Source organism: Melampsora larici-populina (assembly GCF_000204055.1).
Source record: "Melampsora larici-populina 98AG31 unplaced genomic scaffold MELLAscaffold_47, whole genome shotgun sequence".
Lineage (NCBI taxonomy): Eukaryota > Fungi > Basidiomycota > Pucciniomycetes > Pucciniales > Melampsoraceae > Melampsora > Melampsora laricis-populina.
The window spans coordinates 426,838-441,248 of record NW_006768811.1 but is presented as its reverse complement, the minus strand read 5'-3'; the positions used below and the strand labels follow the sequence as shown (position 1 = coordinate 441,248).

Sequence of the window (14,411 nt, the reverse complement as noted above, 5' to 3'; positions counted from 1 at the left end):
GAGTATTGACACTGGTGCATCGCACAGGTCATTGATTGAAGTGATGATATTGTGTTGCTTTGCGGTACTTAAGCTTTGATCTTTGAGCCAAGTGATCTGAGAAAAGTGTTGACGTCGATTTCGGATGGATTGGAAGACGTTTGTGCCGTTGGCTGACGTTGGATATCAAAATTGGGATCGTGGTTGTGATTTGTTACAATGTGTGAAAGTGTCCACATCTGTGTGCTTGGTGAATATCGAGCCTTGAGATTGAATGGACATTCCATCTTGAGAGACTTCGATTCCTTTGTCGGATCCTTGGAAGCTTCTGGTAACCCGCCACGGTGGCTCCTATAATTACAGAAAGGCTTTTGAACTAGGGATGATCGGCCTATTGAGATAAGGTATCCATGAGGTGGTGCAAAGGCTTTGACGTAGTTATTCATCGAGTCGAGGGTCGGTCCAGGTAGGGTAATGGGTGGTGGGGCTGGAATGGTTGTGTTGAGGACTGGAAGGGTGTCTTTGCGAATGTTTGAAGTCATCTTCATGGGTGTTTGGTCGCCGACGAGATGGTGAGGGAAATCGATGTGAGAGATGGTGAAGTGGGTGGTGTGGAGTTGAGATGGTGAGGTGGGTGGTGCCGTGTCCGAGTTGGGATGGTGAGGTGTCCGAGTTGAGATGGTGAGGTGGGTGGTGCAAGGTCCGAGTAGGTGGTAAGCTGGGTGGTGAGATGGGTGGTGGGTGGGTAAGTTGGGTGGTTGGGTGGGTGGTAAGTTGGGTGGTGAGGTGGGTGGTGAGGTGGTGGTGAGGTGGGTGGTGAGGTATACCTTGGGTTCTCTGTGAGGGGTATGTAAAGTCATGACTTGGCCGATTTTTGAGGTGACCCTAGATGTATCTTGACATCTAGTTACATCTAGGCGCGGTGTTCGGACTCAATGCGACAGTAAGTGCATCTGTATAGTCCAATACACTGCGTGCATTTGTACACGTACAGGTGTTGTCTAGTTATCAACTTAAAAGGTAGTCATTGAGGTAGTCATTTTCGATCTCAAAAACAAGATTTCATTTGGCTGGTCGGAAGGTAGTACAAAGTAGATGTTAACTACTGTATATACATAAAACAATAATCTATCCTTCATCAGGCCTCTCTTCTGAATCTATGAAAAGACGACTGTCAGTGAAGTATTTTCTTTATTCTGTATTCTTGATCTTTGTGACCTTGAGATCTGACCTATGGTAATTTATTCTAGTCCTAGTTGTTATCTTTATCAGACACAAGAAAAGTCTCTGAACCCATTTGTCTTTCCCCAACTTAGGTACTTATTTCCTCATGTATGAAAAGCAGACTTCCTAGTTGTAATCTTTATCAGGCCCAAGGTAAGACTCTGAACCCATTTGTCTTTCCCCAACTTAGGTACTTATTACCCCATCTATGAAAAGCAGACTTCCTAGTTATTATTTGTATCAGACCCAGAATAAGACTCCAGTGAGCCCATTTGTCCTTCCCCAACCTTAGACTGGGTTCCAAGACTTTCTCAACAAACCCTTGCAAAAACCCACATAAAAAAACCATAAAAACCCATTTGATTTTTGGTCTTTTTGAATCTTCCCATTTTAGACAACTTTGCAAAATTAAAAGAACACTAAGAGTTATGGTCTTGAGGGGGGAGGTGTGGCTATACCTGTGTGAAAGGTGTTGGGTTAGGATAAGGTGTTGTATCTTCTTGCAATCCTTCCTCACTCAGAAAGCTTTTTTATTAAACTCATAAGCAAGTTAAATACTGTAGCAGGTCACCCAAACTCTAATCAAATTCTTTTGCGGATACCAAATACAAAAACCACTCTAGAAATGAAAACCCTGCTACTAAAGCACAAGACTCTGAGCCAAGTGTACCTGGTCAATAAAGATCATGTTTCCTTGTGATGATTCATGTGTACATTTTTACAATACATCTGCTAAATCATTCACAACCATTGTTTGGCTTTCATGGCAAGTGGTGAGAACATCACTTTCTCATTAGTTAGTAATATTTTACATAGCCAAGTTGTGGCTAACCTGTTCATCAGGTGTGGTTAAGTTAAACCAGTTACATTCATTTGATTTTCTGTTCTGATGACCTTTTTACAAATTTCCAATCTCTTGGAACAGCTGTATGTACATCTAGTGTTATGCATATTGCAAGGACCCCATATAGCTCTTATAAAGCCTCATTGTGTCAAAACTTGATTTTTGGACCTTTTGGCTCCAAGAACATACAGGACAAAGCCTCAACATCCAGAGGCCGTTACATCCGCTCAGCATCCTTCAGATGCAATAGGGATGTAACAATCAGGACTCAGATGCGGGCTCTGCATTCATGAAAGGCCTACCGATGTCCAATTGAGGTTGTCCTCAAGGCACACCTCGGACATCTAACTGTTGCTCCGCACTTCGGACTCCAGTCAGCTGTGACGTGATAACCTCACGTTATCTCCAGTCCGGCTTGGTGTCGCTCAGCCTTAATCAGCCTTCTCACTCCGAATCAAACATCGCATCCTTTCACAACAAATCTTGGTACGTTTTGAGTTCAAAGTCTCCGTCTCCGTGTCTGTTCGTATTCGTATAGTTTGCTGACAAACTCATGAATATCTTACAGACCTTGTGCCTCATACTATAAACTCAACTTTCAATCCTCTTCATACCACATCTCAGAGTTTCCTTGTATCATGGCATCGCCTAATGGGACTATTGTAGATCAGTGTTAGTTGATTTTGTACCTTCAAACCGGTTTCTTACAATTCTGAGATGCATGTAATAGATTTTGAACGCACACCGATACAGGGTGGCTTCCAATATTGGTGTATCCTGTGCAAAGGTCGAAGAATGAAAGAGACCTCTTGCCATAAGAACTCCAAAACTCACAAGGCTATGGTCGCTGATGAGGAAGCATCGGAAGCTCGAACCCGCGAAAATGAGCGTCATCTAGGCTCATTCCTTCAAAATGATAATGAGACCAATCACGATGCACCCCAATTTCTGGGCTTTGAGGATGATGATAAAACAACACCTGAGCCGACTTCTGTCGGTTATACTGAGACATTGATGAAGATGTTAGCTGGCGTTGATAGTGATGACAGTGATACCAACCGTTCAGAAGATCAGCAAGACTTTCCGGAACTTCCTCATCCTGAATTTGAAGAAATTCTACGAATACGACTACAAGAAGATAACGAGGAAAATCTCAGTCAGACCGACTCAGGTTCACATGGATCAATATCTGATTCGGAAGATCCGGCTGAAAAAGATGAACAAAGTGGAATCAATCAACATAAAAACACTTTCGATTCTGACTGGTATCCGTTTCAAAAAGAGGTATTCAACATTCCTCTTTCATAATTGATTGTAACAACATATTGATTTAATATTAATCCGTTTCAAAAGCAGATAGCGGGGTTGGTTCTGTTGGGGTCGGGTCGTCATATTCTTTCTGAACAGCAGTACGAGCGTACTCGCTTTGTGTTACGCATGTTTAATGTGGTCCTACCAGCATTCAAGACTTTACGAAACTTGAGATCAAAAATGTGTACACGCTGTAGTATTTAAAGCTCAACAAGAGCTTTACAACACCAAAGAAGGGATAATCTACTACGTGTAATATAGTAGAAGTTGCCTAAAGACTGCCTTCTTCAAAGAAACCAGCACAAGGGCACTTGCTGACCACTTTGTGATAACAGAGAAAAAGATAAAGGCACCAGAGAAATAAAGCAATACTGTTGTTAAGTATTATTCCCAGATTTTAAGCGCAAAAAGTCACACACTATGTTTATTACTAGCAATACTGTTGTAAGTATTATTCCCAATTAGACTTGTAGTCTTTAACACACGTAAATAAATTTCTCCTTGCTTTGAAGGGGCGGATTTAAGTGATCTTAGTACAAATATAGTAAATAAATGATGATTTATAACACTACAACAAAGGTATAAGATGCAGAAAAGGGCGCTACAATCCCAAATTCATCAAGGAGTACTTATATCCAAATGTAACAATCTTTACAACAGTCAACAGCCTCAAAAACCAATCAAATCCGCCTAAATAACCCTAAAAACCATGTAATGACGCAATGTAATGATCTTGTTACTAATGTATGATGTAATTTTCACAGCCAAAAGTGATCAATGACGCAATGATGTAATGTACAGCACTTCTTAAGATGAATACAGGTGATTTTTTCCTTGTAAACTAGCTGAAACCCAATTTTTGAGATTACGAATTTTTTCAGATGTGCTCCAATTTTTGATTACTAAAGTGCATCTTGTAGCCCACGTGTTACTGATCATTTCTGACACCTATAAGACCTATTTCTGATGAGTGATGAGTAAGATATTGAGTTGTGAAGTTAAGGTTTTTGGTGTTACATGTGTCTTGTGACTGTAAATTCGAGATTCACACCAATTTCTTATTTCCCTTATAACTTTTTACATACACCTCCGTTACTAATGATTTAAAGGTTTTACATTATGTAATCCACTCTTCTGCGTTGAATGAGCCATCTACCAACTTATTCTGACGTCATTTGACATATGTAATTAGCTGAAAACCTCCATTTTCGCCGATTTTCACCTGTTTTCTTCACTTTTCACAGCTGCTACTCTCTTTTCCTTGCTCATGTAATATGAAATCATCTTCTATAACCTTAAAAATCCCGGAAAATCCTCTTGGCAACCTTAAATTCCATCACTACCACCATTATATATGTAAACTACACGCCTAACCCTTGTTTACCAACTTCGAAAAAGTACCTTTCTGCTAATAACTTCTGTTTCCCCTTATCAACCTTGAATATTAAAATTGTTCCTGTATAATAAACTGCTGTTCTTTCATATTCTAACCTTATAAAACCCATAACTTAATTATAAATAAGCTAAAAACCATTTTCCAACTTTTACACCTATATTTTCGAATTTTTCTTATCTTTTCTTTTTCTGTCTTTTTGTAATAACTTTGTAAGTAAACTATGTTGATCTTAATAATATTTTTGAAATAAGATGACATAATAATGATCCAATAAGTATACATAAGCCTCTAAGAGCTTCAATTGATCTGAAAACCTGAATTTCGAATTCTCTGCTATATTGAAGTTTGCTAATAAACTGGTAAAGTAAAGATGATTAATTTTTTGCTTAATGTCATAAATAGATCACCACAACGCTTAGGTCTTAATGTTGTCAATTGGGAAAGTGCTCTTCAAAATAAATGTTATGGACTGAGTATAAAGGAGATTGTAGCTCAGGTAAGCGTTGTGTTGTTGTTAAATTTCCTTCATATCTTAATCCTTGCTGATAATCACATGTTCCTTCAGGAGCTTGCTAATCCAATTGTCACAAAGCATTTAGTTTTTGTTCCGGAGTACAACAATAATGTTCAGATCAATAGATTATCTCAGTCCAAAAAATGGCTGGAAGGATTCTCTCGCACACAGAGAGTGCAAATGATTCCTTCTGTCAACGGACATTTCTTCCTTTATGAGCCGGTTTGTCAATCTTCAGGACAGTTAATTGTCCCAATTTTCTTCTTTCAGCAGTCGGGGCAAGCTTATGCCAAATGCTTGAAGGCTTCAACTGTATCTCAGGGTATTAATCATGGAATAAGAATTCTTGTTGATTCACACCAGGAGTTTGATTCTCCTTTGCTGGTGACAGTTTCAATTGATTCTCTTAGAAAAACTTTCATAGATTCAAAAGACGAAAATGGTCTTTCTCTGGAGGAACGATGCGGAGGTGTAATGTATTGTACGTGATTAATTTTGACACTTCCTTCTTTTGACACTTCCTGTTTGGTCTGATCCTTTTGGTACGGTATACAAACAGAACGTAATCTTGATGGCGATCAGTACCAAGAGATACCTCTGCCGAACCCATGGCGAACTAAAGCAAATGGTAAAGTGATTCGACACGTCCCGATCACACTGTATTCAGATGATACTTCCGGAAATGTTTCAAAAAAGTGGAATAAACACATGAGTTATTATTTCACATTATCCGGTTTACCTCCTGGAATGACGAATCAGGAGTACAACATTCACTTTCTTGCTACATCAAATAAATCGAGCGCTCTTGAACTTGGTGATCACGTAGTAGACGAATTGAAGTACTCATTTATGAACCAATTTTTCAAATTGATAGTGTAGCTTACTTTTCTTTTGTTTCTCTACTTACGCAGCACACTTGGCACCGAAGGATTTTTCACTCACGACGAAATTCTGGATGAAGAAGTGCTCGTCATGGTTGTTCCCCTCTGTCATCTCGGTGATTCTCCTATGCACGCAGAGATCACGAACACGACAAATCCATCAGTTACATTAAACCCTTGTCGGATATGTATGTTGAGTGTTGAAACTCTTGCCGAAAAACGAGATTCGAAATATACTCGAGATTTTGTGGGTATAGATCAAGGCAATGTATGTCTACTTCATCTTTATAAAAAAACCCTCACGATTTTAACATTTTAACATTCTTGGAAATATTTTCAGGGAGGTCCTAGGCCGCGCGATTGGGCTCTGACAAAGGAACGAACTGTGGAACTTTGGAACCTTCTTTGCAATCCCAAAAAATACACTGAATTTGTGAAGAAAGCGAAGGAATATGGTATTCGTGACACAATGAATGTTCAGTTTGTCGAGTGGTTTCATGAGCTACACCAAGACAAAGAATATTCAAATGAAGAGGTTCAAAAGATGTTCGACGATCTCAATGAAAAATTTGGTGAACATCTGTTCAACCCCTTTTTGCGGTTGCGAGGTATGATCCTCATTATCTCATTCTCTTATTGATCTTTATTGTATAAATTTGACGGAATTCTCTCAGGCTTTGACGCACACAAGGATACACCGGTCGAAATTCTCCATGTTGTTTTACTCGGGGTTATTAAGTATTTGTTCCGGGATGCGATGGATAGTGTTCCGGATTCCGCACTGCCTTCAATTTTAGCTCGATGGAAATCTTTCGATACGTCTGGCCTGAATGTTCCACCGATTCAACCCAAGACGATGACTCAATTCTACCAGAGCTTAGTTGGAAAAGATTTTCGAACCATCATACAAGCAGTACCTTTTGTATTGTATGAACATATCTCCTACGAGAGACGGCGTATGTGGACAGCATTATCACATCTATGTTCCTTTATATTTCAAACCAGCATTACCGACTTTTCTTCCTACGCGAAAAAACTGACAATATTGGTCAATATATTCCTTGGACACATCATCCGATGGACAGCACAGTGGACGAACAAACCGAAGTTCCATATGTTGGTCCACCTTGTCGAATCAATCAAACCTTTTGGCCCATTGTGTTTAGTTGCAACAGAAAAAAACGAAAGCTTCAATGGTGTAATGCGCTTGGCTTCAATTCATTCGAACCGTCACGATCCTGGGTTACACATTGCAACAACCTTTCTCTTTGCATGTCTGATGCGAACGTTGTTATCTGGTGGCTCATTTTGGGATGAGAAGTATCAGTGTCGAGCACGAGCAGGAAAAGAAGTAGTCAAATTATTCTTGAATAATGAATGGGTCCGGAAATCTCTGGCTTATAATCAAGACTGGAATTCCGAACGCTCAATTTCAATGAAAGGTACGTCAAATCGTGTTTGAATCATGATTTTAATATGCTGAATATCTTGCTATAGGTAACATGAATGAAAACTTGGCGCCGAGTGATATCAAAGAAGCATTCCCTAATTTTGACTGGTCACAAAAGAAAGAAGTGTTTCTTCGATCTGGCCAACGCGTCCGTATGGAAAACTTTATTTTAATGGTGCTACCCGGTGACAACACTCCAAAATTAGGGCAAATTGAAACCTTCTGGCATGGACGTTGCAAGAGTAGTTTGAAATTTTTGGCCAAGGTCAAGGTCTGCCGCTTGAATGAGGAGATTGACAATTTCTATGGTTTCCGTGGGTTGACTGTCACTCAAGAAATCTTGTGGATTCCTGTTGAGGTGCGTGTTTTGAATAAAAAAAAAATCACAAACATTGAATTGAAATACTTCATACGTTTTATAGAAAATAAAGTGTGTGCTGAATGTGCAGCACAACTGCCATTTGTCCAAGTGTCAGCCACTGGCAAGTCCTCCTAGACACGACGGACAAATGCCAGTTAAATCACCATATCAAATCGAACATAAGGCAGTCAACAAGTACATCCTGAACTCGGGTTCGCTGTACTCAGCTGAAGATCATCGAGTTGTCGCAAACATCAGATACACTCAATGGACAAGTGAGGAATGGGAGGAATGTATTGAGAAGGGTATAAACAACTGGAAAGATAGTCAGGCCAAAAAAGATCAAGCCAAACACGACAAAACGACGAAAGATAATAAAAAAAAGAACAAGGGAAAGGAAAGAAAAGGAAACATGAGCATATTGAACCACGTCAAGATATTGACCCGGCGTTATTTGAGACTTGAATCAGATTGATTTTCCAAAGCTATTGTGACTCCATGAAATTACAATTTGTCTTTTTACTTTTTGTAAAATTGATGAACTTGCATCTGTTGGTACAAGCACAAGCTACTCGATTCAAAGTGTTAAACTATGTTTCGAAGATTTTAACTGATCAAGTGTTGTCAAATCGAAATAGTCAAGATATCATGATCAAGGATTGAATGAAGATGATATCAATATCATCGCTTTTGTTGAAGTTGATAAGCAGAGCCAATTGTCCCATTTATCTCAGAGTGACTGATCCATGAAGGCAGCAAGTGCGGTGCACTTGAGACCTTTCGCGGTGCTGCCCTGCACATTTCAAATAAAGCTTTGAGAGGTTGAACGATTGAACAACTCACAATCGTTCAACCTCTGTTGACTTTCAAATTTTTTCACTTATTTCCCTTTTGCTCAAATCCTCAACTCGCAGCAAACATCATGCCAGATTCCCAACGTCCGACCTTGCGAACCCGTGATTCACGTTCGGCTTCACCACGTAAGTCCTTCGCCTGCTTGTGCTTTCATCTTTGTCTAAAGCAAGTTGTGGAATCGCAAAGCTTTAAGGGCCGAAGCTCTTCCAGCGTCTTTGAGATTTGTTGGCTCCAACACTTCTCAAAGCAACACCGATAACCATGGTATGCTTTGTATCTGTTATCTGAGTATCCAGCCTTTCTAACTGTGTTTCTCTTCAGGTGGTAGGAAGGAAGAAGAGAACGATAGTGATGAAGAAATGGAACTCGGACCCCAAAAAACCGCCCATTCTCCTACACCTACACCGTCTCCACCTCATCAATCTCCACCTTTGGATCCCACCAATCGAGATCCTTTTCGGTCTGCCCAGCCCGGAATTCCTTCAACTAACCTACCTATGGCACGAGCAGATCGAGCTCAATGGAACCAGATTGCTGACATTTTCGAACTCAATTCGAAACATTGAGCAGAAGCACTCAGAATCAGCTCAGTGAGCCACCTTTTGTTTGACAACTTACGCTGGTTACTGAAGCATGATATTGTTTTAGATCACAGGCTCTGAAAACCAATATCATGCATCAGTCTGCCTCTTGCAGAAGACACGTCAAGATATGGACAACGTGGTGGCCCAACTCCGTTCGACTGCCAGCTGGAAGCCTGCCGCTGATTTGGGGGTAAGGTCATTTGATTGAATCTACGATGAGTGTACTGAACATCTTTATTCCCAGACTCGACTAACTAAGATCATACGTGAAACATTGCAAGACCATACGATGGAATCGTACACATACAAAGTCGACTCAAACAAAAAGTTGATACAAAGATCCTTTGAAAAGATAGCTATGGTACGTCTCTCTTATACATACTCATCTTAATTTCAGCCACTGATTTCAATTACACATGTAGAACGCTATATTCAACCAATCAACCTCATGGAAATCCGAAAACTTACCTCCAGACTTTGGAACCACGTTGACCGATCTGAAACGACATGAAGCATTCATGAAGTTTTTTGGAGCCAAAGTGAGGCATGTCCGGGATGACTTTAGAATTGCTGTACGTCCATCTATCTTGATTCCCATGATCTAGCTGACTAACTTTGTTATTCGAAAGCTCTTGAACAATATGCTTGTCACTCACTCCAACGTAGATGAACCTGCGCAGCCGGTCCCAAAGCTTTCCGAATTGCTTTTACTGGTCAGTCAAGATTTGATCTCCTCTACACAATACAAGTCATTCAAATTCTTGGTTCTTTGTCAATCATAATGGGTTTTACAGTTGACTCGCTTTTTCAATCCACAAGATCCTCGCACAGCAAAAGAAATAGACACTGATATGGACCCAAAGGCCAAAGCCCGATTTGCTTATCTGGTCAGCCTTTTTGAAACTCTTACATCAAGTTTTATTGCATGGTCAATCTTGTTTCCGCTGTAGAGAATCGAGGCTGCGATATATAACTACACCAACCAAGTCGACCGAAAGTTGCGTCCTGGTCAATCCCATTGGGCTTGGGTAGATCAACAGCTCGAAAAACTTCGTGGTGAAAACCGGGCTTATCGTCGAGCGTAAGTTGACTGATTGAACTGTTTGCTGATTGATATATGGTTGACCTAGTCCTCGTTTGCATCAGTTTCAATACTATTGTTATAGCAACTGATCAAGGCTTTTTTGACGGCAATAAGACAATCTTTGACATCAAGTCAGACGAAAAGTTCAGGGTTCCGACCGATGATGATGTCTCGGAAGCAATTGACTTCATGTCATCAAACACCAACTGATCTACGCACAATTTATCCAGTCTTCTCGTATCTCTTCTATGCTCTCTGTTTCCCCGAATAGTCTTCAAATTGTATAATAGTGTACATACAATTTTTATCGTTGGTTCTTATTCTACCTTTCATCTCATTTACTATTCTCATCGCATGTTTATATAGCAAACTGCAGCAATCGAGTATCTATGTCAGATTTCATCTTCACTGATCAAGTCAAAGTGAAAACCCGAAGAACCGTTACTATTGATTTATAGTCAAAAAAAAAAACGATAGGGGCTCTCAAACCTGACCCGGTTTTCAAAAACCCAGTTGACCCAGTTGACTTTTTGGCAGTAACTTTGTATATAAATTTGACATTTATTGACAGCTCCCAGCCAAAAAGTCAACTGGGTCAACTGGGTTTTTTGAAACCGGGTCAGGTTTGAGAGCCCCTGATGTCTTGAAGACACCATATAGATTGTCCTGTAGATGCCTCCAGCCGGTCATCTACAGAGAGTCTGACGCGTCTCCCGAAAATGTCAGGAGCGATCCTTGAAGGGTAGCGTGAAGCTTTCCTTGGGATATCTCCGCTGCTGGCGTCCTCACGACAGCCCTCCCCGATGCCGACAGATCTCTCACCAGGGGTTCATCAGGCCTGCCTACGGACCAATTTTGGAAGTCCGACCTCCGATGTCCGAGGCAGAGTCTTGCAGAGCGCTCCGTCAGGACGCCCGTCCGCCTGCAAAAAAAAACGGGCATCCCAAGGACATCCGAATGTCCTTGTGGTGTAGAGGGTTTTCTGCCCTCACTCCAATTCCACAGCAAACATTTCTCAAAGGCTCAATGCTTTGGCCAATTTGGCTCCAAGTAGTCAAAAAGCATTAAGAGCCTTATTTTGGCATGTAGAACCTTCTAAACCACAAAGCCTTTTTTCATAGATCACATACCTTCTTCTGACCTGGTAAGATCCTGCTGAGTGAAACAGAAGAGATGGGGTGTATCAATTGCAGGGATAAATGTGTATATGCTAGAAATCAAGGTGTTTCATCTTGGTAAGCCATTGACTTGTAAAAATGAGGATTCTGTCCCGAACCAAATTTTCAAATTTAGTCACGTGACCACCTCCGTGACTGCGCAAGCAGCCATCCACAGATTTTTTCTCATTATCCTAACTTTTTCAGCTTCATCATCAAATCCCCCACCTCTTATCTCTCTCTCTCCTCCTTTATCGCTCTCGATCCATAGCTTGGTCTCAGCATGGACGATAGGATGGACGGCGACCCGCCTGACCTGGATCGGCAGGACGGACTGGCTCCTATGGACGATCAGTCTACGACCGACGAAGCGGTGGTGGCGTCTGACCTGACGGGTCAATCCAAGACGCTCACCCTCACCCCACGCCCTCCTTCTGGTCTGCAGAAGGCAGTCATCCCCCCGGATGCTCTGATTGGCCCCACATCGGCCACATCGACTCCTGCGGAAAAGTCAAGGAAACGGACTCGAACCGTAGCCCCCACTCCTAGCACGCTGGATGAGGTGGACGAGATCACGAGCACCCCCAGGTCGGCTCGTATCGCAAAGCTCTTCCCTGGGGGCTCAGATCCCTGCTCCAAGCCCATCACTGTCCTTATCAAACGGCTCATAGAGGTGTCAAAGGCCACCCTGATCCCAAAGCTCAAGTCGAGCAAGTCGGTCAAGGTAGATGTTGACTCAGCAGCCGACATCCTACTCTTGGCCGGCCTGATCCAAGAACAGGCCAGTATCAATGAGGCCAGGCGCGTGGTTTTCGAACCAGGTCGCCAGACCAACCCCAACCCCTCCATCTCCCCCTCCTCTCAATTCGACTTCCGAGTCTCAACTATATCAGACAAGTTGGACCTGGTTGTAGAACAACTGGCAAAACTGGGAACAGCTTCTCCCACGGGCCAAAAAACCACGAACCAACAACCGACGGGCAAATCATACGCCTCAGCCGAGTCCAAGCACGCACCCCAACAACAACAACCTCAGTCTGCAAAGACGAATCGCCAACCGCCCAGAGCCACCCCCAAGAACCGCCCGGACCACTCCATCACGCTCAACCAGCTTGACCCAGCAAATATAGCTGGTAGTGAGAAATCGATTCCTGAGCTGATCAAGTATTTTAACGTCCAACTAAAGACGAATAAAATAAAACTCAAGCCAGATGACCCGAACGAGATCGAGATCAGGAACGTCCATCGCCACCCCTCTGGCAATCTGGTCTTATACACAGACAACCAGAAACAAGCCCAAGCCCTGAAGGCGCAGGCTGAGGCCTGGTTACCAAAGATATCGGCCAATCTCTCAATCAAACAGGAGATCTACTCCATCATCGTCCACGGGATCCCGACCACCTTCAACCCCACTCGTCAGGAGGATATTGATCTCCTTAAGACGTGCAATGGCTCTCTACTTGATGAAGCTCTCTTCGTCAGGTGGCTGAAGAAAGACACTTCAGAGGACCCATTGAAGAAACACTCATCCCTCCTCATCGGCTTCAAAACCCTTGAACAGGCATCTCATGCCGCTCGCACCAAGGTCTGGCAAGGCAGAGGCAGGCATCGCACCGAACTGAGTGGGCCTCCACCTACTCGCTGCTACAACTGTCAGGGTGTTGGGCACACCGCATCCGCGTGCCCCATCCCGCCTATGTGCCCTACGTGCGCAGGGCCCCACTTAGCTCACAGCTGCCCGGTAAAGGGCACCCTCCCTCTAAAATGCACTGCGTGTGCAAGAGGCAAGCTCAAAGCTGACCCTCAGGCAAACCTTCCCCGTCTCTTCAAAGACAACCACCAAGGGTTCTTACACCACCCATTCTCGATCACTTGCTCGACAAGGATCGGGAATCAGATCCCAAGGAGGCAAGAGGAATCCTCTCACCTCATCGTCATTGACCAACCAGAATCCTCCAATCAATGTTGATACAACGATTGAAGGAACAACTCAATATTAAAGACACAGCCGCAATACTACAGCTGAATTGCTGGCGATCAAAACACATCATGAACTCCCTTTTTAATTCATCCATCACCAACCTTTTTTCCATCATAGCCATCCAAGAACCATGGCCGAACCCCTTTGACAACCTTCCCCCTAACCAGAAGGGCTGGACACTTGTTAGCCCAGTCCCAAAAACACTTTCCAGAGACGACAGACCTCGAGCTTGCTTGTACATAAGACAGGACCTCGGGGCTAAGCTCAACCCCATCCACTCACCCTCCCGTGATCTCGCAGCATGCGTAATCACAATTGGAGACTTTACCTTTCTCTTAGCTAATGTGTACAACCAACCATCTACATTCATAGGTTTTGAAGCTTTTGAAGACATGATGAAATTCATACCCTCCGAGCTCCAGCGCCTCCCAACAGTCTGTACCACCGACTCCAACCTCCACTCACCCTTATGGAACCCCACGCACAGCACAACAGACGACAAAGACGCGGCGTGTTTGATTGACCTAATGCTGGAGTGGGGCCTTAACCTGCGCTCACCAAAGGGTAGGCCCACCTTCGGTGTAGGATCGGCAAATACCTCAGGTACCTCAATCGACCTGGTATGGGCCAACGAATCCTTTGATGAAGCCACGATCACGTGCTTCATCGACGAAGATGACCTGACCAACCACAACTCCGACCACCAATCTATCATCACGACCTTCAACACGAAACAAACAGTCACACCACACCATCCCACCGACGACAAGCGTAAGAACTGGCACAAGGT

General features: G+C 42.8%; 2 protein-coding genes across 2 annotated transcripts; one reads left to right on the top strand and one right to left on the bottom strand.

Moving 5' to 3' along the window:
• Window positions 1-68: 68 nt before the first annotated feature.
• Window positions 69-839, bottom strand: MELLADRAFT_66869 (uncharacterized protein; the record flags this gene model as incomplete). The annotated part of the gene is made up of 1 exon (XM_007414948.1): window positions 69-839. The coding sequence occupies one exon, from the start codon at window positions 837-839 to the stop codon at window positions 69-71; it is 771 nt and encodes a 256-aa protein (XP_007415010.1).
• Window positions 840-8,882: 8,043 nt separating this feature from the next.
• MELLADRAFT_66868 (uncharacterized protein) lies at window positions 8,883-10,181 on the top strand (the record flags this gene model as incomplete). Its single annotated transcript, XM_007415014.1, has 8 exons — window positions 8,883-8,940; window positions 9,002-9,079; window positions 9,137-9,275; window positions 9,386-9,405; window positions 9,471-9,589; window positions 9,644-9,760; window positions 9,822-9,971; window positions 10,029-10,181. The coding sequence occupies 8 exons, from the start codon at window positions 8,883-8,885 to the stop codon at window positions 10,179-10,181; spliced, it is 834 nt and encodes a 277-aa protein (XP_007415076.1).
• Between the last annotated feature and the right edge of the window lie 4,230 nt (window positions 10,182-14,411).